We start from the raw sequence: 24,155 nt of genomic DNA, 5'->3' as shown, positions 1-24,155 counted from the left end.
TCTCCGAGGGGAACAGCGTGCAGCTCTGCAAGCGAGCGTGCAGCGCTGCAGGCTCTGATTACACCGCCAGTGTAGCCAAGGCCTTAGAGAGGACACAAATATCTTTTGAGATAGAATTCCTCACAGATCAACTGGATTCATTCAATGCTGTGATATCCTGGTCTAGATTCTGCTGTGGCGTCCTTCAGCTGCTTAGGTGATTCAGGCTTAGGTCTTTTGTTGTCCACCATTTTTTTCACTGAAATCCATAGTCAATAGTTTGAAGTTTATCCAGGGGAATAATTTAAACTTTTATGACAGAAATTTATTGCCAAGTTTCTAGGAAAGTAATTATTAGAGTTGAATTGATATGTGGGGAGTGAAGAGGTCCAGGATTAGGAAACAAGCTTCTTCAGCTCTGTGTAGCTTAAAAGTTTGTCTCTTTCACCAATAGAAGTTGGTCCAATAAAAGATTATCTCATCCACCTTGTGTCTCTAATATTCTGGGACCAATGCAACAACACAACACTGCAAACATCTATATAACTAGGGCCCTACCAAATCCACGGCCATGAAAAATCGCATCACAGACCATGAAATCTGGTCTCCCCCCATGAAATCTGGACTTTTGTATGCTTTTACCCTATACCAATCAGATTTCATGGAGGAGACCGGTGTTTCTCCTGACTCAAAAGGGAGTTGCAGGGGGGTCACAAGGTTATTGGGGGGGTGGGGGGAGGGTCACGGTATGCCATCTAGCTCTGAAGGCAGTGCCCCACCAAGAGCAGCACAGAAGTAAGAGTGGCACCCTTACTTCTGCGCTGCTGACTTTGGAGCTGGGTGGCTGGACAATGGCTGCTGCTGACTGAGGGCCCCACTCCGCAGGTAGCAGCGCAGAAGTAAGGGTGGTGATACCATACCATACCATCCTTACTTATTCACTGTTGCTGGCAGCAGGTCTGCCTTCAGAGCTGGGCTCCTGACCAGCAACTGCAGCTCTCCAGATGCCCAGCTCTGAAGGTAGTGCCGTCGCCAGCTGCAGCACAGAAGTAAGGACAGCAATACTGCACCCCTCCTACAAAAACCTTGCTACCCCGCTGTGACACATGGTCAGAAAGTGTTGAACATCCTGCAAAATAAATTACTCAAATTCAACCCCTAAAGACGTGGGGAGAAAATGTTTGTGGTTTTGTGTATTTACGTATATATGGGTAATGGTCAACAATGTAATCAACAGTCCCTGTCTATGCTGTATTCTGATAATTCAGAGATCAAAAGAACATCCTAGCATTTAAATTAATTGTAAACACAGGATCTCTCTGTATCAGGGTGGATAAAAAAATCAATGATTTTTTTTTTAATAAAAAAATTGATTTTTTAAATTTAAATAGGATTTTTTTTGATAAAATGCTTTTTGAGGAAAAAAACCTTTCTAGAGATAGTTTTAATTAAGATACATTATAGCTCAAAGATATCTCATCATGGAATAGGGATTATAAATTCTATAGTATGAGAGAATATATTCATGTAATGTTTAAGAAAAGTTTTGTAAATGAGTTCCAATAGTTCATGGATTAGGGACTCAATTTTATGGGGTTCCAGGGGCTTCTGTATAGATTATTTAGCTTAATCTTTCTATCTACCCAGTGGGACTCAATGCTAAGTCTAGAAGATACCATCAGAGATTCTTAGTTTTGCTGTTCTCAAACTGTGGATACGTGTCTCCAGAGATAACATGCTTGTTAACAGCAAAAATGTTTTTAAATAAATAAATAAATATATAGGGGTGAGAAATAACAGACCTTAACCCTATTGTCCCTCTGCAAATTTGTGTACACAGAGTCAGTCCCTTATCTCTCTCTAAAAGTGCAAAGTTTCAAAAAGTTCAATGAATAGAAGATTGTTGGGGGCGGAATAGATCTGGACAAGGAGAAGAAGTCTTGAGATAAATGTGAGAAGGGAGGGACAGGCAGTAGGGTTACCATATTTCAACAAGCAAAAAAGAGGACGGGAGGAGCCCCGACCTAGCCCCGCCCCTGCCCCTCCCACTTCCCGCCCCCCCAGAACCCCCAACCCTCCCCCCGTTCCTTGTCCCCTGACTGCCCCCTCCTGGGACCCCTGCCCCTAACTGCCCCCCGGGACTCCACTCCCTATCTAAGCCTCCTTGCCTCTTGTCCCCTGACTGCCCCAACCCTTATCCACACCCCCACCCCCAGACAGACCCCTGGGACTCCCACGCCCCATCCAACCACTCCCCACCCCCTGACAGCCCCCCCCAGAACTCCCAACCCATCTAAACCCCTCTGCTCCCTGTCCCCTGACTGCTCCGATCCCTCTCCACACTCCTGCCCCCTGACAGCCCCCCCAGAACTCCCAACCCATCTAAACCCCTCTGCTCCCTGTCCCGACTGCTCCGATCCCTCTCCCCACTCCTGCCCCCTGACAGCTCCCCCCCAGAACTCCCAGCCCCCTACCCCCCGCTCCTTGTCCCCTGACTGCCCCCTCCTGGGACCCCTGCTCCTAACTGCCCTCCAGAACCCCACCCCCTACCTAAGACTCCCTGTTCCTTGTCCCCTAACTGCCCCCTCCTAAGACCCCCCCCCAACTGCCCCCCAGGACCCTACCCCCTATCTGTACCCTGACTGCCCAAAACTTTCTCCACTCCCCTCCAAAAGCCCCCCCCCGTTTCTTGACTGCCCCCTCCAGAACCTCCCTGTCCCTTCTCCTGCCCCCCCTTACCCTGCTGCTCAGAACAGGGTGTTGGGCTCTGTGCCAGCCGGACACATGGCTGAGCTCCCCTGCACAACACAAAACCCGGTCCCTGGCCCTGCACAGGGTTGCCGGAGCGGGCTGCAGGAGGAGGAGCTGCCGGCCGGCTCAGAATGCAGGGAGGGGGGGGTGGGAGGAGGAAGCTGCTCCGGAGTCCAGCCCGGGACTTTCCTGCAGCCCTCCCAGCCGCTCGCTCTGCCGGGGGAGGGGGAAATCCCGGACATTGTGAGTGCTTTACAAATTCCCCCCGGACGCTATTTTTAGCACACAAAAGGAGGACATGTCCGGGTAAATCCGGACGAATGGTAACCCTACAGGCAGTAGAAACAAAAGTGAAACTGTTTGAGCAGCAAGTCTTGAGGTCTTTCTGAGTCTAGCCTTCATTGATTTGAGATCTACCATACCATTCTCTCACTAGAAGGGAAAACCTATAATGGCAGCAGGCCATAAAAAAAAGAGACCCAGTTTGGGTCTCATCTATCTCTGAGTTGTGAAGAATATGTATTAAGGTTAAAACAACCAACAAGAATGCACTTTTATGTAGAAATCCATGATTAAATTGAGCCTTCTTCAAAACCACCCTGCTCTATATTCATCTCTCTTTGAAATGTATATCAAATCATCAGTGAATGGTGGAGGAACAGGTAGTTGTCTCATGTCTTATATTAATTCGTATAGCTAAGTATCGGTGATGGACCCACTTCAAATACGCCCTGCTTACCTATTTGTTCCAAGAGAGACTTCAACTGGTCAAGGAAGACCTGAAATTGTATAAAAGATCCTTGGGGCCTGATCCTTTTTATCTCAGATCTGACTGAGGTTTCATGCAGGGGAAGCCTAAGCCACAAGGACTGAGATTACAGTTCTGACTGGACCACCTGAAATATAAACATTGTACTAGAACCTATGGACTATTTCTGAAAGAACTCTTTGCAACTACAAAGCTCACCATCTCTGCTATGAATCTGAACCTCAAGAATTGAACTCACGTCTGTATGTATACTGATCTTTTAACCATACTCTCTCTCTCTCTCTCTTGTTTTTTAATAAATTTTAGTTTAGTTAATAAGAATCGGCTGTATACATGTATTTGGATAAGATCTGGAAGATTCATTAACCTGGGACGTAATGTGTCTGATCCTTTGGGATTGGTAGAACCTTTTCTTTTATATGATGAAATAAGATTTTCAGAAATCTTATTTCATCATATAAATTTTATATGATGAAATGATAAAATTTATCATATTTGACTTGGGTATTTGGATGGAGGCCTGAGGCTGGGTTACTTCAAGGGAACTGTGGTGTTGGCTTCTGGGCAACCAGTGAGGTAACAAAGAAGCTGTTTTATGCTGTCTTGGTAAATCTAAGTATTTAAAATATCCACCAGCTTTGGGGAAGCAAGACGAAGACCTAGGACAGAGTACGCCCGTTACTCAATGAGGGGGAAAGACAGTAACAGAAAATGTGAAAATGGCAGAGGTGCTAAATGACTTCTTTGTTTCAGTTTTCACCATGAAGGTTGGTGGCAATTGGACGTCTAACATAGCAAATGCCAGTGAAAATGAGGTAGGATCAGAGTCTAAAACAGGGAAAGAACAAAAATGACTTAGGGCTTGGCTACACTTGTGCTTTACAGCGCTGCAACTTTCTCGCTCAGGGGTGTGAAAGAACACCCCCCTGAGCGCAGCAAGTTACAGCGCTGTAAAGCGCCAGTGTAAACAGTGCCCCAGCGCTGGGAGCCGGGCTCCCAGCTCTGTAAGCTAATCCACTTGTGGAGGTGGAGTACCTGCAGCGCTGGAAGAGCTCTCTCCAAGCGCTGGCGTGTGACCACACTCAGACTTCAAAGTGCTGCTGCAGGGGCACCCCCGCGGCAGCACTTTGAAGTTTTGAGTGTAGCCATGGCCTTAGACAAATTAGATGTCTTCAAATCAGGAGGACCTGATGAAATGCATCCTAGAATACTCAAGAGGCTGACTGAGGAGATATCTGAGCTATTAGCAATTATCTTTGAAAAGTCCTGGAAGACAGGAGACATTCCAGAAGACTGGAAAAGGGCAAATATAGTGCCCATCTATAAAAAGGGAAATAAGGAGAACCCGGGAAATTACAGACCAATCAGTTTAACTTCTGTACCCGGAAAGATAATGGAGCAAATAATTAAGCAATTTGCAAACACCTAGAAGATAATAAGGTGATAAACAACAGTCAGCATGGATTTGTCAAGAACAAATTGTGTCAAACCAACCTGATAGCTTTCTTTGACAGGGTAACAAGCCTTGTGGATGGGGGGAAGCGGCAGATGTGGTATATCTTGACTTTAGTAAGGCTTTTGATACTGCATCCAATGATCGTCTCATAAACAAAGTAGGGCAATACAACCTAGATGGAGCTACTACAAGGTGGGTGCACAACTGGTTGGAAAATCATTCCCAGAGAGTAGTTATCAGTGGTTCACAGTCATGCTGGAAGGGCATAACAAATGAGGTCCCACAGGGATGGGTTCTGGGTCTGGTTCTGTTCAATATTTTCATCAATGATTTAGATAATGGCATAGAGAGTACACTTATAAAGTTTGCGGACAATACCAAGCTGGGAGGGGTTGCACATGCTTTGGAGGATAGGATTAAAATTCAAAATGATCTGGACAAACTGGAGAAACGGTCTGAAGTAAATAAGATGAAATTCAATAAGGACAAATGTAAAATACTCCACTTAGGAAGGAACAATCAGTTGCACACATACAAAAGGGGAAATGACTGCCTAGGAGGGAGTACTGCAGAAACGGATCTGGGGTCATAGTGGATCACAAGCTAAATATGAGTGAACAGTGTAATGCTGTTGCAAAAAAAGCAAACATCATTCTGGGATGCATTAGCAGGAGTATTGTAAGCAAGACACAAGAAGTAATTCTTCCGCTCTACTCCGCGCAGATTAGGCCTCAACTGGAGTATTGTGTCCAGTTCTGGGCGCCACATTTCAGGAAAGATGTGGACAAATTGGAGAAAGTCAAGAGAAGAGCAACAAAAATTATTAAAGGTCTAGAAAACATGACCTATGATGGAAGATTGAAAAAGTTGGGTTTGCTTAGTCTGGAGAAGACAAGACGGAGACGGGACATGATAACAGTTTTCAAGTACATAAAAGGCTGTTACAAGGAGGGAGAAAAATTGTTCTTCTTAACCTCTGAGGATTGGACAAGAAGCAATGGGCTTAAATTGCAGCAAGGCGGTTTAGGTTGGACATTAGGAAAAACTTCCCAACTGTCAGAGTGGTTAAGCACTGGAATAAATTGCCTAGGGAGGTTGTGGAATCTCCATCATTGGGAATTTTTAAGAGCAGGTTGGACATATACCTGTCAGGGATGGCCTAGATAATACTTAGTCCTGCCTTGATTGCAAAGGACTGGACTAGAGGACTTCTCGAGGTCCCTTCCAGTTCTATGATTTCTACGATTATCTACCCCGTTCTTTGCAGTTTGCCCTAATTGAGTGACCTCAGCTGGCCCCCACTCAGACCCCGGTCAACCCCCCTCCCCCCCCAACTCCTTTATGGGTCAGGACCCTTAAAATTGCACCACCATTACATTTCAGATTTAAAAAGCTGAAATCATGAAATTTATATTTTTTAAAATCCTATGACTGTGAAATTGACCAAAATGGACTGTGAATTTGGTAGTACTCTCTATATAACCAGGAATAAAGATATTATAGTCTTTATTATGGCTTACAGTTCTGTTGATGCATGAAAAGAAACTGGCTCACTCTTTCATTAGATTCATGAGCTTGTGCACTGATACATACAAATTGATGGCCAGGCCACTATTAGGGATAACCCAAATATCCAAGTCTTTCAGCCTAAATCCAAAGATGAGAACAGGCACATGAACAGCTCTACTCACCACCAGAATTTGTGTTAGGCCTTTGGGGCACTAGAAATGGCCAACTGCTCAAATAAATTAGTGTCCATTGTTGGCTACGGGATTGAACGCAAGATAAAAATATCACTAATTTCTCAGCACTTTTTTCTGCACAAGTTGATGGATCATTGACATACTGTGCTGGTACCAGCTGTTTCAACATAGAATTGAGGTCATCATCGAAACGGGACCCAGTGATACATTAGATACAAGCAACATTCCATGATCAACTCAAGAACATTAGCCTTATTCACAGGAGATCTGGCACTAGCCAATCAAAACTTACTCAGGAGAAAGCTGAATGACAAATTCCACTTTCCAAAAACAAATACAAGTCTCACAACATCCTGGTGAAGTAGGTGAATATATCACCTTTAGAAATGGGTAAATTGAGGCACAGACAATTAAGTAATTTGCCCAAACTGGAATCAGTGGAAGAACCAGGAATAGAACCTGGAGATCTTGACTTCACTAACCTCTCATGTATCAGAAACCTAGAGAACATCTAAATCAGAGGAAGTCCATAAACACAGTCTCAATTTAATCTCTTGATGTTATAAAATCAGCCTTTTTAAAAAATAAAAAAGTCAAAGATTAGCAGATCAAATTCTGGTAAACTGATTGACAAGGCTGATCCACAGAATGGAGAAATCTAAGTCCCAGTTTTCCAATTTACCTTGAATGATATACCAAGTGTTCACCAAGAGGAGATATAATTGACTGATTCTAGATACTTAATTTATCCCCATTATTCACATAGGGTCAGAAAGATTTACTACATATAAACAATGGATCAACAGATAGCTTGTGGCATTCTGTTTTTGCATTATCAGTTTTAGTCTATATCAGACTATTTTACAAAACAGAATAAAACCAAGGTCTGTAGCACTTGTATCTAGCCAACAGGGGAGAAAGTAAAAAGTAATTCCTAAAATATGCAAACATGTCAGACACTGATGCTACAGATAGGAGCAAAGGGATAACAAAAACACCAGGAGGATAGGCTGGAAGCACAAAGAAAGGAGGAGGAATGGGGAGGTGGAGATATTAAAACAGATGCAAAATGTGACGACTTATTATGTTTCAAAAAACAAAACACCACAAAAAGAACCAAAACAACTGGCAGTTTGCTTGGAGCAGAATCATAAATTTTAGAACATTCAACCAGAGGTAGATTATTGATTTAAACAACATTCAAACAGAATGCTACAACAATTTTCTCTCATAAAAACATTTTTCTATAGCATGAAAAAAAAGCAAGATTGTTAGTTATTTGAGAGAGTACAGAAGAATTTTTTTTTAATATAATCTGTATGATCACTTTATTACCACCACCCAATTCTATGTCTTAGCTGGCAGAATCTGATAGCCTCCTTGAGTAAGTGCATGTGGATTCATGCTTTTCATTGATTGAGAACTGGTTAAAAGACAGGGAACAAATGGTAGGAATTAATGGTAAATTCTCAGAATGGAGAGGGGTAACTAGTGGTGTTCCCCAAGGGTCAGTCCCCAGACCAATCCTATTCAATTTATTCATAAATGATCTGGAGAAAGGGGTAAACAGTGAGGTGGGAAAGTTTGCAGATGATACTAAACTGCTCAAGATAGTTAAGACCAAAGCAGACTAAAGAACTTCAAAAAGTCCTCACAAAACTAAGTGATTGGACAACAAAATGGCAAATGAAATTTAATGTGGATAAATGTAAAGTAATGCACATTGGAAAAAATAATCCCAACTGTACATACAATATGATGGGGGCTAATTTAGCTACAACAAGTTAGGAAAAAGATCTTGGAGTCATCGTGGATAGTTCTCTGAAGATGTCCACGCAGTGTGCAGAGGCGGTCAAAAAAGCAAACAAGATGTTAGGAATCATTAAAAAGGGGATACAGAATAAGACTGAGAATATATTATTGTCCTTATATAAATCGATGGTATGCCCACATCTTGAATACTGCGTACAGATGTGGTCTCCTCATCTCAAAAAAAATATACTGGCACTAGAAAAGGTTCAGAAAAGGGCAACTAAAATGATTAGGGGTTTGAAACGGGTCCCATATGAGGAGAGATTAAAGAGGCTAGGACTCTTTAGCTTGGAAAAGAGGAGACTAAGGGGGGATATGATAGAGGTATATAAAATCATGAGTGATGTGGAGAAAGTGGATAAGGAAAAGTTATTTACTTATTCCCATAATACAAGAACTAGGGGTTACAAAATGAAATTAACAGGCAGCAGATTTAAAACAAATACAAGGAAGTTCTTCTTCACGCAGCGCACAGTCAACTTGTGGAACTCCTTACCTGAGGAAGTTGTGAAGGCTAGGTCTATAACAGCGTTTAAACAGAACTGGATGAATTAAGTCCATTAATGGCTATTAGCCACGATGGGTAAGGAATGGTGTCCCTAGACTCTGTTTGTCAGAGGATGGAGATGGATGGCAAGAGAGAGATCACTTGATCATTGCCTGTTAGGTCCACTCCCTCTGGGGCACCTGGCATTGGCCACTGTCGGTAGAGAGGATACTGGGCTAGATGGACCTTTGGTCTGACCCGGTACGGCCGTTCTTATGTTCTTAAGGCTGTTTATTATTTGTTTTTCACAATTTGGGGGTCACAGTAAATCTTTATCTACTCTCAAATTCCCCACCAAAGACTAATTCCTTCCTTCATTTCCCCTATCTACACTAGGCAGGAAAGGTGTGATCTTTTGTTTTATTTTTGGCATGCATAAGAAAACTCCTCAGCAACATTAATTTTTAAAATATGCAAATCTGTAGGGAGCCCATGATATCAGCTGATAATTTCTGTAAATGTTTACAAAGCAAATGGACACCCACCTCAAATTTAATGTAATAAACTATGAACAAGTTCCTCTGATCCTTCTGAACTTTGGGATGCAGGGCCTCAAAAATCTGTAAGCAGTTTCTTTGGACTATTCTCTTTACTCTGGTCTTATGCCTGCAAACGGTCTCAGAGTGCAGCAATTTAACCCTCAATCCTTCATTCTTGGCCCATCTGGCACCTTCTATAAAGGACCAGACTTTTAGGGGGAGAGCAGGAAGCACAATGTTTTCCTTTTATAAGATCTTTATGTTAATTAAGATATTTTTAGTTCTTCAGTGTTTTCCTGTTCTTCTACAGGTAAACCCTGATTCTCCAGATCTTGAATTTATCCAAATTTGAACTAAAATCAAAAACTATATTTTACACTTGTTGCAAGTGTCTGCTGAGACCTTTGTAATATTGATGTTTATTTTTTACTTAAAACCCAAGAAAAAAACACCTATGCAACAAGAGAAGTTATTTACCAAATAAAAACACACAGATGCTTCTTATCAAGGGTATTGCTATTAGACACCTCAACATCACCTTCCACCTTCTGATTCTTTTCCTACCATCTTAAATCACACTTTATTCTTTAGGCCACATGCATGTGTAATACAGCAGACTAGCAGACATGAAATTACTTAGAGACTAAGTAAGAAGTGGGCTGTAGTCCACGAAAGCTTATGCTCTAATAAATTTGTTAGTCTCCAAGGTGCCACAAGTACTCCTGTTCTTCTTTTTGCAGATACAGACTAACACGGCTGCTACTCTGAAACATGAAATTACTTATTATCTACTAAATTCTCTCCTGCTATTAAAACATGGCCCACACATCTGGGCTTCAGAGCACTCCATAATTTTTATTGCCAGACTCTGGAGATGATCCTGTGCATTATTAGTCTAAAGCCTATCAGTAGCAAGCTCAGTAACTCTGAAACTAACATTACCCTTCACAGTGACGGCAGCAAAATAACTGTGGATTGGAAGAAGGAACTGTGGTATCGGGAGACCAAGTACAGAATATGTTTATGAAAACATTTACATTGCCATTCATAAATAGGCAAGACAGAAGCAATACAAAAATATTTGACTCCATGTCTGACTCTAAATGTAAATATTTCGGAAAAAAATTTAAGACTGTAAAATAGGGAGACAGTAGCAGACGATTCATACTCTGTGCATAGACTCATAAGCAATAGTATATGTGCTTAAAAAATCCTCCCACTAAATCCATGAAACAGTGAGTTTAACTTTTAGCATTTTGCCTTTCAGAATAAATGTAATTCCTTATGAAGTTTGTGCTAAGATACCAACCACAACACCACATTATGTGAGCCCTAAAGATGCTGTAGAACTGTTTATCTTAGAACAGAAGAAACTACCAACACATTCATTTTCGTTACGTGCTCATATACTTCATTGATGGGTGTCTTATAAAAAAAAAAAAAACCCAGCAGGTAGAATTGTTTTCTTGTTCCCAGATGGTCTGCAGGCAAGTGCTGCTGTTTGCGTATTCTGAGAAGTTGCCATTATTTTTAGTGTTTTCAAACTCATAAATATAGCAAAAATTGTATTTAGACAATATTTTCCATTTTACAGTATTTAGAGACAGACTCATCAAAATCAAGACATTTCACTGAAGAAAGGGAAAGATTTCATCTCTACATGAAAACTTCCAAGAACCCAATATAAGTGCACATCTTATCATAATTTCTACGCTTTAAAATGGTTAACATAAGGGCGATACATGAAAGTAGGAAGGACCAGAATTGAAAGTCTTATCTAAAATAAAGCAACAATTCCATTTAGCTTCATATCATCATTGCTATATAGCAGAGTTGGGCAAACTACGGCCCGCGGGACTGACCTGCCTGGCCCCTGAGCTCCTGGTCGGGGAGGCTAGCCCCCGGCCCCTCCCCTGCTCTCCCTCCTCCCCTGCAGCCAGCACTCTGGCCCACCGCTCCTGTCAGGCAGTGCGGGTGGCAGGGCTGCAAGCTCCTGCTGCACTGAGCAGTGTGGTAAGGGAGCGGGGAGCAGGGGGGGTTGGGTAAGGGGCAGGGAGTCCGGGGGGAGGGGTAGTCAGGGGACAGGGGGGGTTGGATAGGGGGTGGGGTCCTGGGGGCCGGGGTCCCAGGAAGGGACCGTCAGGGGTCAAGGAGCAGGGGGGGTTGGATGGGTCAGGAGTTCTGAGGGGGGCAGTCAGGGGGTGGGAAGTGGGAGGAGGCAGATAGGGGACAGGCTGTTTGGGGAGGCACAGCCTTCCGTACCTGGCCCTCCATATAGTTTCGCAACCACAATGTGGCCCTCGGGCCAAAAAGTTTGCCCATCCCTGCTATATAGTCTTATCATCAGTACTGCTGAGGAGCAGCCCTATATATTTAGTAAATGAACTGGATAACTATAAGCAATATCAGGCATACAGCTAGCCAGTTGTGCCCTAGTAATCTAGACATGCCCTCTTGGTGGAATGCTAGGGTCTGAGGGACCTGGCATCAAGCCTTCCCATAAACCCCATACGGGGGGGGGGGGGAAAACAGCCACATGTCCAGCACGTGGGGTGGAAAAAAAGTGGCTCAAAGAATGGAACCGAATCTGTGTGCCCTTACTCTGAGGAATACAGGGGGCTCAGATGAGCGTGAGAAAACCTGCCCTCTGCTCCCACCCAATGCAAGGATGAGGCTCCCACTGGAGTAAGAGGTGTTGAGTTCGGAACCCGGCTGTGCACCTCACACCCAGTAAAAGTAAGTGGGCCTTATACAGGAAAAACTGGTTTGTCCCACCCTAATGCAGGAGGCCTGAGCAAGAGAACCTGGCCTGTACCTCCAGCCCAGTAGAACGGATGCATGGAGCGGGGGGCGGGAACTGGCCTGTAGCTGCCCCCCCCCCGGGGGGGGCTGGAACCTGAGCTGTGCCCCCCGCCACAGAACACAGATCGGGGGGGGGGGAGGGGAACAGAACCTGTCCTAGGGCCTCCCGCCCCTCCAAAACCCAGGGACCTGGGGGGACCCCGGCCTCCCCCACCCCCCAGCAGGTTCCCGGGCACGTGTCTCCCCCGGCCGGGGCCCACCTGTAGCCGTAGGCGGTGAAGCCCTGGCTCTCCCGCAGCAGGGCCCGGTACAGCCGCAGCACCTGGGCCCGGCTGGACGCTGCCATGTTGCTGGCACAGTCGGGTCCTCCCGCGAAGGCCCCTTCGCCCACCCGCCCGCGCAGGAGCCTGAGCTCAGGGCGGCCGCCTCAGCCCCGGGCGGGGGCGCGGGGACCCCGGGGCGGGGCGGAGACCAGGGCCGCCCCCTGCCCGGGTGCGGCTCTGCCGCTCGGCACCCAGCGCTTCGGTCCCGGCCGGCGGCCTCCGCTCGCGGCGTGTCAGGCGGGGCTCGGGCAGCTACAGCGGCAAGCCCGCCGGGCGAGAGAGCCGAGGGGGACGGTGAGTGGCGGCTGGGAGGGCCCCGGTGGGGCCCCACGTGGGGATACGGGGCGGGGGGACAGCCGCTGCAGGGGCCAGAGGCGCTTCCCAGGCTCGCTGCCGCCGCGTGGTTCCCCGGTGTGCAGCCCTGCCTCTAGCGGGCAGCCTACCGGCCACGGGGATGGGCGTTCACAGCCTCCCCTGGGGCGCTGCTCTGGGCCTGAGACATCCCCAATCTCCCACCCCACCTCGCGTTATGAATATTACGGTGTTCCTGATTGATTTATTTAGGGACTAAGAGGGTGTTCGCCCCAGGTTGCACAGTGAAGTGCTCAGAACAAAGACCCTTTACTCTGCCCCCTGCCTGCCTCCCAGAGGGTTAAAGTGGGTGGAAGCTGTGTTGTTTTTGTGGATACGGACTAACACGGCTACCCCTCTGATACTTGTGTTAAGTGAAACGTTTTCTGATGAATAGTGAGCATATTCTCCCCCCCCCCCCCCCCAGTTCAGGAAAAACTGGTCACCTCTTTGACCTTTTTGCTAATTTTTTCAGTCAGTATGATGTTTTTATCCATTTTATAAATTATAACTCCTATCGAAATTGTGTTTCAAGGTGCTGTCTAACATTCTCATTGCTAAAAGTTCAGTGACTATTTTGAGCAAGATTTTGGATAAAAATATGTATTTTTTTAAAAAGTCTCAAAGTTTCATGGAAAACTGGTTCCTGCCAAATGGAAGCTTTCAATATATCCCACAAAATCTTTTCCATTTTTCAACCAGCTCTACAATCTTCACTGTACATGTTCACTTCCTGTTAAAGAAGTGGGCTGTAGTCCACGAAAGCTTATGCTCTAATAAATTTGTTAGTCTCTAAGGTGCCACAAGTACTCCTGTTCTTCTTTTTGCGGATACAGACTAACACGGCTGTTACTCTGAAACTTCCTGTTAAGTAAATGTTACATAGTGTTTGCTAAGTCCTTAGAAACCAGAACGATCTGTTCCATGCGCATTGTTAATCCTGCAAACAAAATATTGAAAAGAGAGACTTTCCCCTGCACATCTTTGGAGCGCCTAAAACATCCTATTTTTGTGCTTTTACTGCTTATTTACTAATTCACATCAGATTTATTCTGCTGTAACTCTAGTGATACTACTCTTGATTTGTACTGGTGGGAGACCACAGTGAAACCTACAGGCCCTGTCAATAGTGAGGAAATTTTCCTGAAAAATTAAGCCAGGTTTAAATTTGGTTCAGCAAGGGTCTGACTGCAAACCTGATTGGGGCAGTCTTGCAAACATTTATACATATGTGTAAATGTTTGCAGGATTGAATCCTTACTCATAATTATTTGTAAGTTTCCTGCTTTAGATCCCAATCCTGCATTGAAAACCATACAGGTTGACCCCTGTGCCCACCCGGCACTCCATTGACCATAGGTGCTGAAACTAGGTGTGCTTGAGTGCTGTCAGTGGTTGCCATCATATACAGGGTTTACAGTTTGGATCAATTTGGCTCAGCACCTCCACTATACAAATTGTTCCAGCACCTTTGCCACTAACCTCAACAGGAGTGTGTCTCTCTGGTTCTCAGTGCAGAATCAGTGTCTTTAAATGGCTTGTGGTAGACTTCTCTGTCACATATTTTAAGGGTACTTCTTAACCAAAACATAATATCCTGCATTTGGAAAGTTGAACCTAATTAGACTTTTAGAATTGTTAAAGTTAAGCGCATGTCCTAAGGCAGTGGCTCTCAACTTTTCCAGACTACTGTACCCCTTTCAGGAATCTGATTTGCCTTGTGTACCCCCCAAATTTCACCTCACTTAAAAACTACTTGCTTACAAAATCAAACATAAAAATACAAGTGTCACAGTACCCTATTACTGAAAAATTGCTTACTTTTTCATTTTTACCATATAATTATAAAATAAATCAATTGAAATATAAATATTGTACTCACATTTCAGTGTATAGTATATAGAGCAGATATACAAAGTCATTGTCTGTATGAAATTTTAATTTGTACTGACTTCACTAGTGCTTTTTATGTATCCTGTTGTAAAACTAGGCAAATATCTAGATGAATTGATGTATCTCCCCTGGAAGACCTCTGCATAGTCCCAGGGGTACGCGTACCCCTGGTTGAGAACCACTGTCCTAAGGCTCCAATGCTGCAAACACTGGCACACCAGAATAACTTTATGAAAATAAGTAGCCCTGTTGAATTTAATAGGACTGCTGTCATGCATAAAATTTCTTGTGTTCTTAAATGGTTGCAGACTTGAGTCCTTAACAGACAAACCCAGAAAAAGGGCAGGGGAAAGGGTGTAACATTCATACCACATGGACAGACTGTTGGCCGCCAGAAGTCAGGTTAGTTCTTTGTATTACAAACCCATAAGGGGCTCTTTGGGTTGAAGTTGGGAAGAGGAAGGGATTATTGAAGTGAAAGTTGAGAAGGCAATGCGAGAGGGAGAGGTTGGGCAGTTGAAAGGTTGAGTGGTAGGAGAGGGGCAGGATGATCCTGAAGTCAATAATATCAGTCCAATATTACTTGTACTTCTTTGAACTGTTCCCAAAGTTCAGTAATTTCAATCATAAAGGCCTATGGCTGATTCAGACAATGTTGCCAAACCTACAGTCACAGGAAGGCTCCACATTGTAGGAACACCCCAGATTATGGGCATATTTGGTCATATCTCGCCAAATCAATTTGCTGTTATTGCAGGGCCCTTTGGGCATTGCTGGCACCTTGGTCTCTCCTGTTCTCCGTTTATTGCACACAGTTTAGTTTCATAAAAAGAAGAACAGGAGTACTTGTGGCACCTTAGAGACTAACAAATGCTCTAATAAATTTGTTAGTCTCTAAGGTGCCACAAGTACTCCTGTTCTTCTTTTTGCGGATACAGACTAACACGTCTGTTACTCTGAAACCAGTTTAGTTTCATGAGGACTGAAATGCTTTGGTCTAACTAAAGTTGCGCATCCTGGGATGCATAAACCAGGGAATCTTGAATAGAGTAGAGGTTATTTTATTTCTGTATCTGGCACGGTGTGACCCCTGCTGGAATTCTGTATCCAGTTCTGGTGCCCACAATTCAAGGTTATTGATAAATTGGAGAGGGTTCAGAAAAGAGCCACAAGAAATTAAAGGGTTAGAAAACATGCCTTTATGTCAGAGCTCAATCTATTTAGCTTAACTAAGAAAATGTTAGGGAATAACTTGATTACAGCCTATGAGTATCTACATAAGGAACAAATAATTAATAATGGGCTCTTCAGTCTAGCAGATAAAGATACAGCATGATCCAATGGCTGGAAATTGAAATTAGACAACTTCAGATTGAAAATAAGGTGTAAATTTTTGGCAGTGAGGGTAATTAACCATTGGGAAATTTACCATGGGTCCTAGTGGATTCTCTATCACAGACAATTTTTAAATCACGATTGGATGTTTTTCTAAAAGGTATGTTCTAGGAATTATTTTGGGAAAGTTCTATGGCCTGTGTGGTACAGGAGGTCAGACTAGATGATCACAATGGTCCCTTCAGGCCTTGAAATCTATGCATTCTTTGGGCTTAATATGGGGATAGTGAAATGTAATGGCCTGTGATGTGCAGGAGGTCAGATTAGATGATCCCTTCTGGCCTTAGCCTGCATGAATCTATTAAGTTATGATAATGTGATGACTCCTGCTTGTTGTGGTCTGGTGTCACGTGTTGTTGAGTATGATTTGCTTTGTGCTGTTTGAGAGCTTTGAGGCAGGGTGATAGCACAAGGACTCTTGGGGGAAAAATGTCCCTGGGAAGTGTAGCAAAGGTTTCCCTCTGTCTCTTTCTGTTTAACAGGTAACTTCCATCCACCATTTTCCTTATTCTTTCCACAAGGACATACACCCTCTCCTGAAATTGAGTTTACATGGGAGTTTGATAGGTGAAGAGAGGTCATGCATTTCATCTTGCAGTTGTGGGCCCAAGATTTTGCAAGAGGCCCCAGCTTTGTTGGAATTGGCTCTGACAAAGGGTATATGTTACCTGTTGTCTGCACACACGCAGCTCCTGGACAGCATATGGCTCATGGAATAAACAGTTAACTATGAATTATGAGGTTATAATTCAGTTAGTACGTTCTCCTCATTTATTTAATAAATCTTAGATTTACCCTCCTCTGCTCTATGGGTTATCACTCCTTTACCACAACTGCACCATCAGCCTACAGTTTTCTCCCATCTGTACTCGTAAGCATCCAGATTTTTCCAGACCTGCAAATAAAATGGCTCCACTTCCAGCTCTGCTGGTAGTTTTGTCACTACTAACGTAAGGTTGGCATCATAGTTCATATCACTCCAGTATCGATGATTGATTTTCTTTTTTAATATAATATCACCAATATGTATTATTTGGTGTAGCAGTGTTTCTAACATTACAGTGTATCTATTATATGCTATTTAAATAGTGAGTTTGTCTTCAGAAAAGGTGTATTTGTGGTGCACCATTTTCACTGATTAAACTGATATTTAACTGCACCTATGCTTGAGTTTTTTTAATTCTATCAGCTACATTTCTGATCCAGTTTACAGTGTGTTTATAAAATAATGCGTTGTCTGTAAATAATACAGATAAATACCACAATATTGACTGGAGAATAATCTTTCTGTGTGTATAATTTGTATACTGTATATACACAAGTTGTTTTATTTTGGCTATCCTTGTGGAAAGCAAGCAAGCAATTTAAAATAAATTTCAGTTTTGTTTAATTACATATAGTACCTTCTCAAACATTCTTCTTTGTTAAAAACAAAATTAAAATTGTTCTAAGAAACTTTAAATTGTTCTACAGAAATGCAATTAACTGAACTTTCATGGCCAGCACCATACTCCTTGGGGCTTCCTTGGTAGCTGTAGGTCACAGAATGAGGCATTGTAGGCTGGTTGTGTGAATTAAGGGAATATGAATAGAAGAAACGAAGGATTTTTATTGTCTTTGTGCCATATACCTCTCTTGTTCTGGGCAACGGGGACACTAAACACATTTAAAATGGAATTTTCCATTTTTATTTGCAGATTCTTTATAACATTCTTCCTAAAATTCTCAGAGACAACCACACTTTGTTTCTTTATTCATATATTTTAAGGAATCCTAAAAAAACCTGCAGTCTTCATTTAGCCAGTAAAATCTAGTTTCGAAGGCTTGGGAAAGGTTAGGTAAGTAAAAGTAGATTTACAGTAGGGTTACCATTCGTCCGGATTTACCCGGACATGTCCTCCTTTTTGTGCTAAAAATAGCGTCCGGGGGGAATTGTAAAGCACTCACAATGTCCGGGATTTCCCCCCTCCCCCGGAGCGGCTGGGAGGGCTGCAGGAAAGTCCCGGGCTGGATTCCGGAGCAGCTGGAGAGGAGCTCCGCCCTGCATTCTGAGCAAGTGTCTCAGCACAAAGTGCAGCCCTCCCCTTTTGCAACTGGGAGCGGTTACTGCCATGCAGCGTAGCAAAACGGGAGCGAGAGCACTTTGTGCTGATACAAGGGCAGCTCTCCCCTGCAACCCGGTCCGGGCCAGGGACCGGGTTTTGTTGTGCAGGGCCAGGGACCGGGTTTTGTTGTGCTGGGGAGCTTAGCCACGTGTCCGGCTCGCACAGAGCCCAACACCCTGTTCTGAGCAGCAGGGTAAGGGGGGCAGGAGAAGGGGCAGGGAGGTTCTGGAGGGGGCAGTCAAGAAACGGGGGGGGCTTTTTGGGGGGAGTGGAGAAAGTTTTGGGCAGTCAGGGTACAGGTAGGGGGTAGGGTCCTGGTGGGCAGTTGGGGGGGGGTCTTAGGAGGGGGCAGTTAGGGGACAAGGAGCGGGGGGGTAGGGGGCTGGGAGTTCTGGGGGGGAGCTGTCAGGGGGCAGGAGTGGGGAGAGGGATCGGAGCAGTCAGGGGACAGGGAGCAGAGGGGTTTAGATGGGTTGGGAGTTCTGGGGGGGCTGTCAGGGGGCAGGAGTGCGGAGAGGGATCGGAGCAGTCAGGGGACAGGGAGCAGAGGGGTTTAGATGGGTTGGGAGTTCTGGGGGGGAGCTGTCAGGGGGCAGGAGTGGGGAGAGGGATCGGAGCAGTCGGGACAGGGAGCAGAGGGGTTTAGATGGGTTGGGAGTTCTGGGGGGGGCTGTCAGGGGGTGGGGAGTGGTTGGATGGGGCGTGGGAGTCCCAGGGGTCTGTCTGGGGGTGGGGGTGTGGATAAAGGTTGGGGCAGTCAGGGGACAAGAGGCAGGGAGGCTTAGATAGTCCTGGGGGGCAGTTAGGGGCAGGGGTCCCAGGAGGGGGTAGTCAGGGGACAAGGAACGGGGGGAGGGTTGGGAGGTCAGGGGGGGCGGGAAGTGGGAGGGGCAGGGGCGGGGCTAGGGCGGGGCTTCTCCCGTCCTCTTTTTTGCTCGCTGAAATATGGTAACCCTAATTTACAGGCTAGTGCAGTGATGACTCCATCTCAGTTTAGTTTCCTTTCAGTCGTTGGAACTAGAGCATTGGTCACTAAGCTGTGGGGTGTGCCCCCTAGGGGGGTACAGAGGAATGTTTTGGGGGGTGCATGGCGGGACCTGAGTCAGCCCCACGGGATGCAAGGAGGGAACATCACCTAGCCCAGCTCCAGCCGCAGCTCCACTCCACCAGGGCCGCCCAGAGGATTCAGGGGGCCTGGGGCAAAGCAATTTTGGGGGCCCCTTCCATAAAAAAAAGTTGCAATATTCTAGAATACTATATTCTTGTGGGGGCCCTTGCGGGACCTGGGGCAAATTGCCCCGCTTGCCCTCCCCCAGCTCAGCCCCAGCTGCAGCTCCACTCTGCTCCCTCTCCTCCAGCTCCGCCCTCATTCCTTCTCCATGCCCACGCCAGCTCCGCCTCTAGCCCCAGCTCCTCCCCCATCCTCAGTTCTCCCTCCAGCTCTGCCTTCAGCCCAAGCTCCTCTGCTGAGCCAACTGTGCAGTAAAGGGGAGGAGGGTGTGGACAGATTCCATTATGGGTAAGAGGGGGTGTGCCAGGAAAAGTTTTGGCACCATTGTACTAGAGGTTCTATTGCTGTCATATTGATCTCCAAAATATGAAAGAATTATGAGGAAGAAGGCAAAATATATTAAAGCAAACCTTGTTTACAGGAACGCTGTCAGTTTGAAATCTAATCTAGTCATTAAATAAATTATTTTAAAATAATTTCAGGTACTACCCGTGCTCCCGAGTCCAACTGATAATTTTTGTGGTTTTACAACCACATGCCCTATTTTTAAAATGTATTTCATTCTCCTGTGTCAGTATGAAAGCCACACATATATGCAAAACAAACAAAAGACAAGTCAGAAGAAAGTGATGCAGAAAGTGCAGTCAACTGCAAAAGTAAACTAAAAAAGGCGATTTCCCCCCTTTTATTTTGATTATAGTAATTGGAGATGACTTGAATCAAGCAGTAGGAACAAGATTCAGACAGAAGTGTGTTTTCTTTTTTAAGTTGATGGTATTGTTGGATAGAATGATTAATTTTATACATTTGTTTTGCTTTTGCTTTTCTTGGAAGCCATGTATTGCACAAAAATAAGTGCTGCTCATCTTCAGCGTATGGGCCCTGATTCTTATCTTACTCAGCTCACAGATTTAAATGGGACCAAGACTGGTCCACTTGTGTGTTTATGTAAACTGTGCTTTTGCTTGCTTGCTTGTTTATGTGCAAATATGGGGGAGAATTTAGTGGTGTGCATAAAATCCTTAGCATAAAAAAACCTAGGCAAATTTCTAGTTTTCTGAACATTGTTGGTTGATACCTTGATGGTGTTTTATTGTTATATATTATTTAGACAGCAGTCTTTGCTGCTTGTGTTCAGGTTTGGAAGAAGGAAACCTGGCTGGCCCTCTCTTTGCCTTATATCTTAAGATAAATGAGCAATTTGAGAATGATGTAATAACATAAGCATCTGGCGTACTTGATAATATTCTAAATCTGTAGTAGCAGAAAAATGAATTTGAACAAAATACCTGCCGAGACTATAGAACTGTGTGAAATGGAACAGCTGTTACATTCTCCGGGGCATATTTGTAGCTTTGTCATATGCTGCCTAAATTATTCTTTTCGGTATATCATTTCAGCTTTATGACATGGCACTCAACACTTTGAGAGAGCATGTGCTTTCCTGTTATATTGTTATTCATGTTGATTATTTTTCTTTTGGGGTTGGAATGATAATTGATTGTCATGATATTATCATCTTTTTTAATTACTGTTTTTCAACTTCTAAAAACTTGATAACCTCTTTTCCCTCCTGCTGCTGCTCTGATTCTCCTAAATCTTAATCACTCTTGCTTCTTGATCGCAATGATAGACAGTTCCACTCAGAGTTAGGTTCTGCCCTTGTTTGGATTCTATATCACCCATTGAAAATTAGGAATGCAAATCAAGGCAGAATTTGGCTCTCAGCCAATATTATCATAGTTGATTATAATTTAAAAAGTGTTTTTCTGTTGCCCACACTGGGTAGGATTATGTCCTCATAACAAATGGGTGTTCTGAATAACTCTGTTTCTAAAATTAGTAATTTCTTTATATCCCTGTAATTGCCTACAGAAACAGAACTGAATGGGGGTGGGGGTGGCTTTCAGAAGCACTTAAGTGACTTAGGAGCACAAGCACCTTTGAGTTTCAATAGTAGTTTTGATCCTAAATCACATAGGCACTTCTGAAAATCCCACCCTAAACTTTTTACATTGGAAGAAATAACAAGAGAAAACTCTTCCATCTCTCTGATCCCACAGGAGAAGTTCTATTTATGTATGAAGCCTATTGCAGGATGCTGATCACACTTTTTCCTGCTTGCCTTGTTTGTTTTTTTTATTTTTTAATTGTTCTGTAATGTGCTGGGTTAGACTTGTGGTCCATCTTGTTCAATTTACTGGCTCCAACAATGGCCAGCTTCAGAGGAAAATGCGTGAAACCCCAAAGAAGTCAAATGTGGGAGAATCTCCTCCCATGAAACCAACTATTTCAAAATCTCCTCCCTAAAACCTAATCTTCAAAGATTGGATTACAACCTGAAGCATGAAGCTTTATATCCCTTTCAAAGTGCCGGCATTTGTTTATTGGAAACCATGAGCAGGGGCTTGAACTCCTAGCTTCCATGGCCCTGCCCCATACCCTTACCATGAAGCTACCAACACTGTCTCTTTTAAGTGAATATGTGCTGAAGATTGGACTCTTAAAATCTTGCACCAAAGTAGGTTTTCCCATGGCACAGGCATTTCTGCAGGAAATTAACTGGGTCTTGATGTCTGTCAAGTGCTTTGCAATCCTTGAATTAAAAGTGCTAGAGATGGTTTTGTGGTGAAAGGATTAAACTGGAACTCAGGACATCAGAAGATATATATTAGCATATTTGTAATCCTTAAGGATGCTCACTTTGTAGTACCTTTAAGACTAACAGAAGTATTGGAGCATAAGCTTTCGTGGGTGTATGCCCACTTCATCAGAAAGTCTCCAGGTTGGAGAGCTCTTTCTTGATGTTTTTCTGTTTGCTGTATAGGATGCTGATCAGGTGGTTCCTCAGTTTCTTTGATAGTGTATGGCATAATCTCTCACTGTGGTCTGTGCAGTATGTAGATAGCAATGGATTTTTCACCTGCAGTCCATTTGTCACCTCCAGTCCTCGCCCACAGACAACCCGCCAACCTTAAGCATATTCTCACCAGCAACCACGCACCGCACCATAACAACTCTAACTCAGGAACCAACCCATGCAACAAACCTCGATGCCAACTCTGGCCACATATCTACACCAGCAACACCATCACAGGACCTAACCAGATCAGCTACAACATCACCGGCTCATTCACCTGCGTCCACCAATGTTATATATGCCATCATGTGCCAGCGATGCCCCTCTGCTATGTACATTGGCCAAACTGGACAGTCACTACGTAAGAGGATAAATGGACACAAGTCAGATATCAGGAATGGCAATATACAAAAACCTGTAGGAGAACACTTCAACCTCCCTGGCCACACAATAGCAGATGTAAAGGTAGCCATCTTACAGCAAAAAAACTTCAGGACCAGACTCCAGTTCATTTGCAAATTTGACACCATCAGATTAGGATTAAACAAAGACTGTGAATGGCTATCCAACTACAGAAGCCGTTTCTCCTCCCTTGGTGTTCACACCTCCACTGCTAGCAGAGCTCCTCACCCTCCCTGATTGAACTAACCTCGTTATCTACATACTGATTTATACCTGCCTCTGGAAATTTCCATTACTTGCGTCTAATGAAGTGGGCATTCACCCACAAAAGCTTATGCTCCAGTACTTCTGTTAGTCTTAAAGGTGCCACAGGACCCTCTGTTGCTTTTTACAGATTCAGACTAACACGGCTACCCCCTGATATTTGACACTTTGTAGTAGTTATACCAAATCTGAGAGATACCACTAACCTTAATACTGGTATTGTTTCAGATATTTTTTGTGGACAGAAACCCTGCAGGCAATGAGGGTATTTTCATTGCATAGTCATTTGGCATAATGAAATCTTGATGACAAACTTAATTATAGAAATCGGAGATGGACTTGGCTTGTTAGGTATTCTAGTCTGTCACTGCATCAATTCAGAACTGTTTTCTATGTTATACTTTTTAGTGTTTTGTCCAGTCATAAATAACCTTCCCTTCCCTTGAGGAGAATATTCCCCTGTATAACAGATCTCACCGTTAGGGAATGTTTTCTCATATTTAGCCTAAACCGTCTCCTTTTCTAATTTAATCGCATTACCTCTAGTTATATCCTTCAGAGACAATCTATAAACGATTTCTCTCTCTCCTTGGTGATTTATGCTATCGTCATATTTTTCCATAGTTGTCATTCAGCCAAGCTAACATATTTAGTTAGTTTCATTTTTCTTCCTATTTTAGCTGATGTTGAGATTTAGAATAGAAAGCAAACTATAGTTCTGGAAAACAAGAAATTATACTTTATTTCAGAGTGACTGAATTTGAATTTTGCTGTGGCTCAGAGCCACCACTTTATTCTTGGCTCACTCAGAATATCTGACCCAGAAGTTAATCACAAGTAGGATCACAAATCTTTAAAAAATGCTGCCGTGATTGCAGTTTAAAAAAACTCTTGCTATACAATTTTTTTTAAAAAGCTTCACTTTTGCCATGGACGTTACTCTATGATATGTTTCTCTCCAGGCTTTTGTCCTGTTTGTTGGCATCCATTTCCTATAGGTGTAGCTGATGAGTTTCAGGGACTATATTTTCAT

At 43.8% G+C, this 24,155-nt stretch overlaps 2 protein-coding genes across 7 annotated transcripts in view; one reads left to right on the top strand and one right to left on the bottom strand.

Moving 5' to 3' along the window:
• The window catches only part of LYRM4 (LYR motif containing 4), a 146,481-nt gene extending 133,753 nt beyond the window's left edge, over window positions 1–12,728 (bottom strand). Inside the window, 1 exon segment of the mRNA XM_054018535.1 lies at window positions 12,559–12,728. Within this exon segment, the coding sequence (XP_053874510.1) occupies window positions 12,559–12,644 (86 nt within the window). The 5' untranslated portion in view covers window positions 12,645–12,728.
• Window positions 12,122–24,155, top strand: part of FARS2 (phenylalanyl-tRNA synthetase 2, mitochondrial) — a 398,911-nt gene continuing 386,877 nt past the window's right edge. For 4 of the 6 annotated variants that reach the window (XM_054018530.1, XM_054018532.1, XM_054018527.1 and 1 more), the window contains exon 1: window positions 12,826–12,915. The gene's annotated coding sequence lies outside the window, so the exon portion shown is untranslated. Of the gene's footprint in view, window positions 12,233–12,825; window positions 12,916–15,173; window positions 15,268–24,155 lie in introns of those variants that run through there. The other 2 variants (XM_054018528.1, XM_054018529.1) reach the window with 2 other exon arrangements.

The sequence above is a fragment of the Malaclemys terrapin genome, chromosome 2, assembly GCF_027887155.1.
Source record: "Malaclemys terrapin pileata isolate rMalTer1 chromosome 2, rMalTer1.hap1, whole genome shotgun sequence".
Classification (NCBI taxonomy): Eukaryota; Metazoa; Chordata; order Testudines; family Emydidae; genus Malaclemys; species Malaclemys terrapin.
This window is presented reverse-complemented; position numbering and strand designations above follow the sequence as displayed.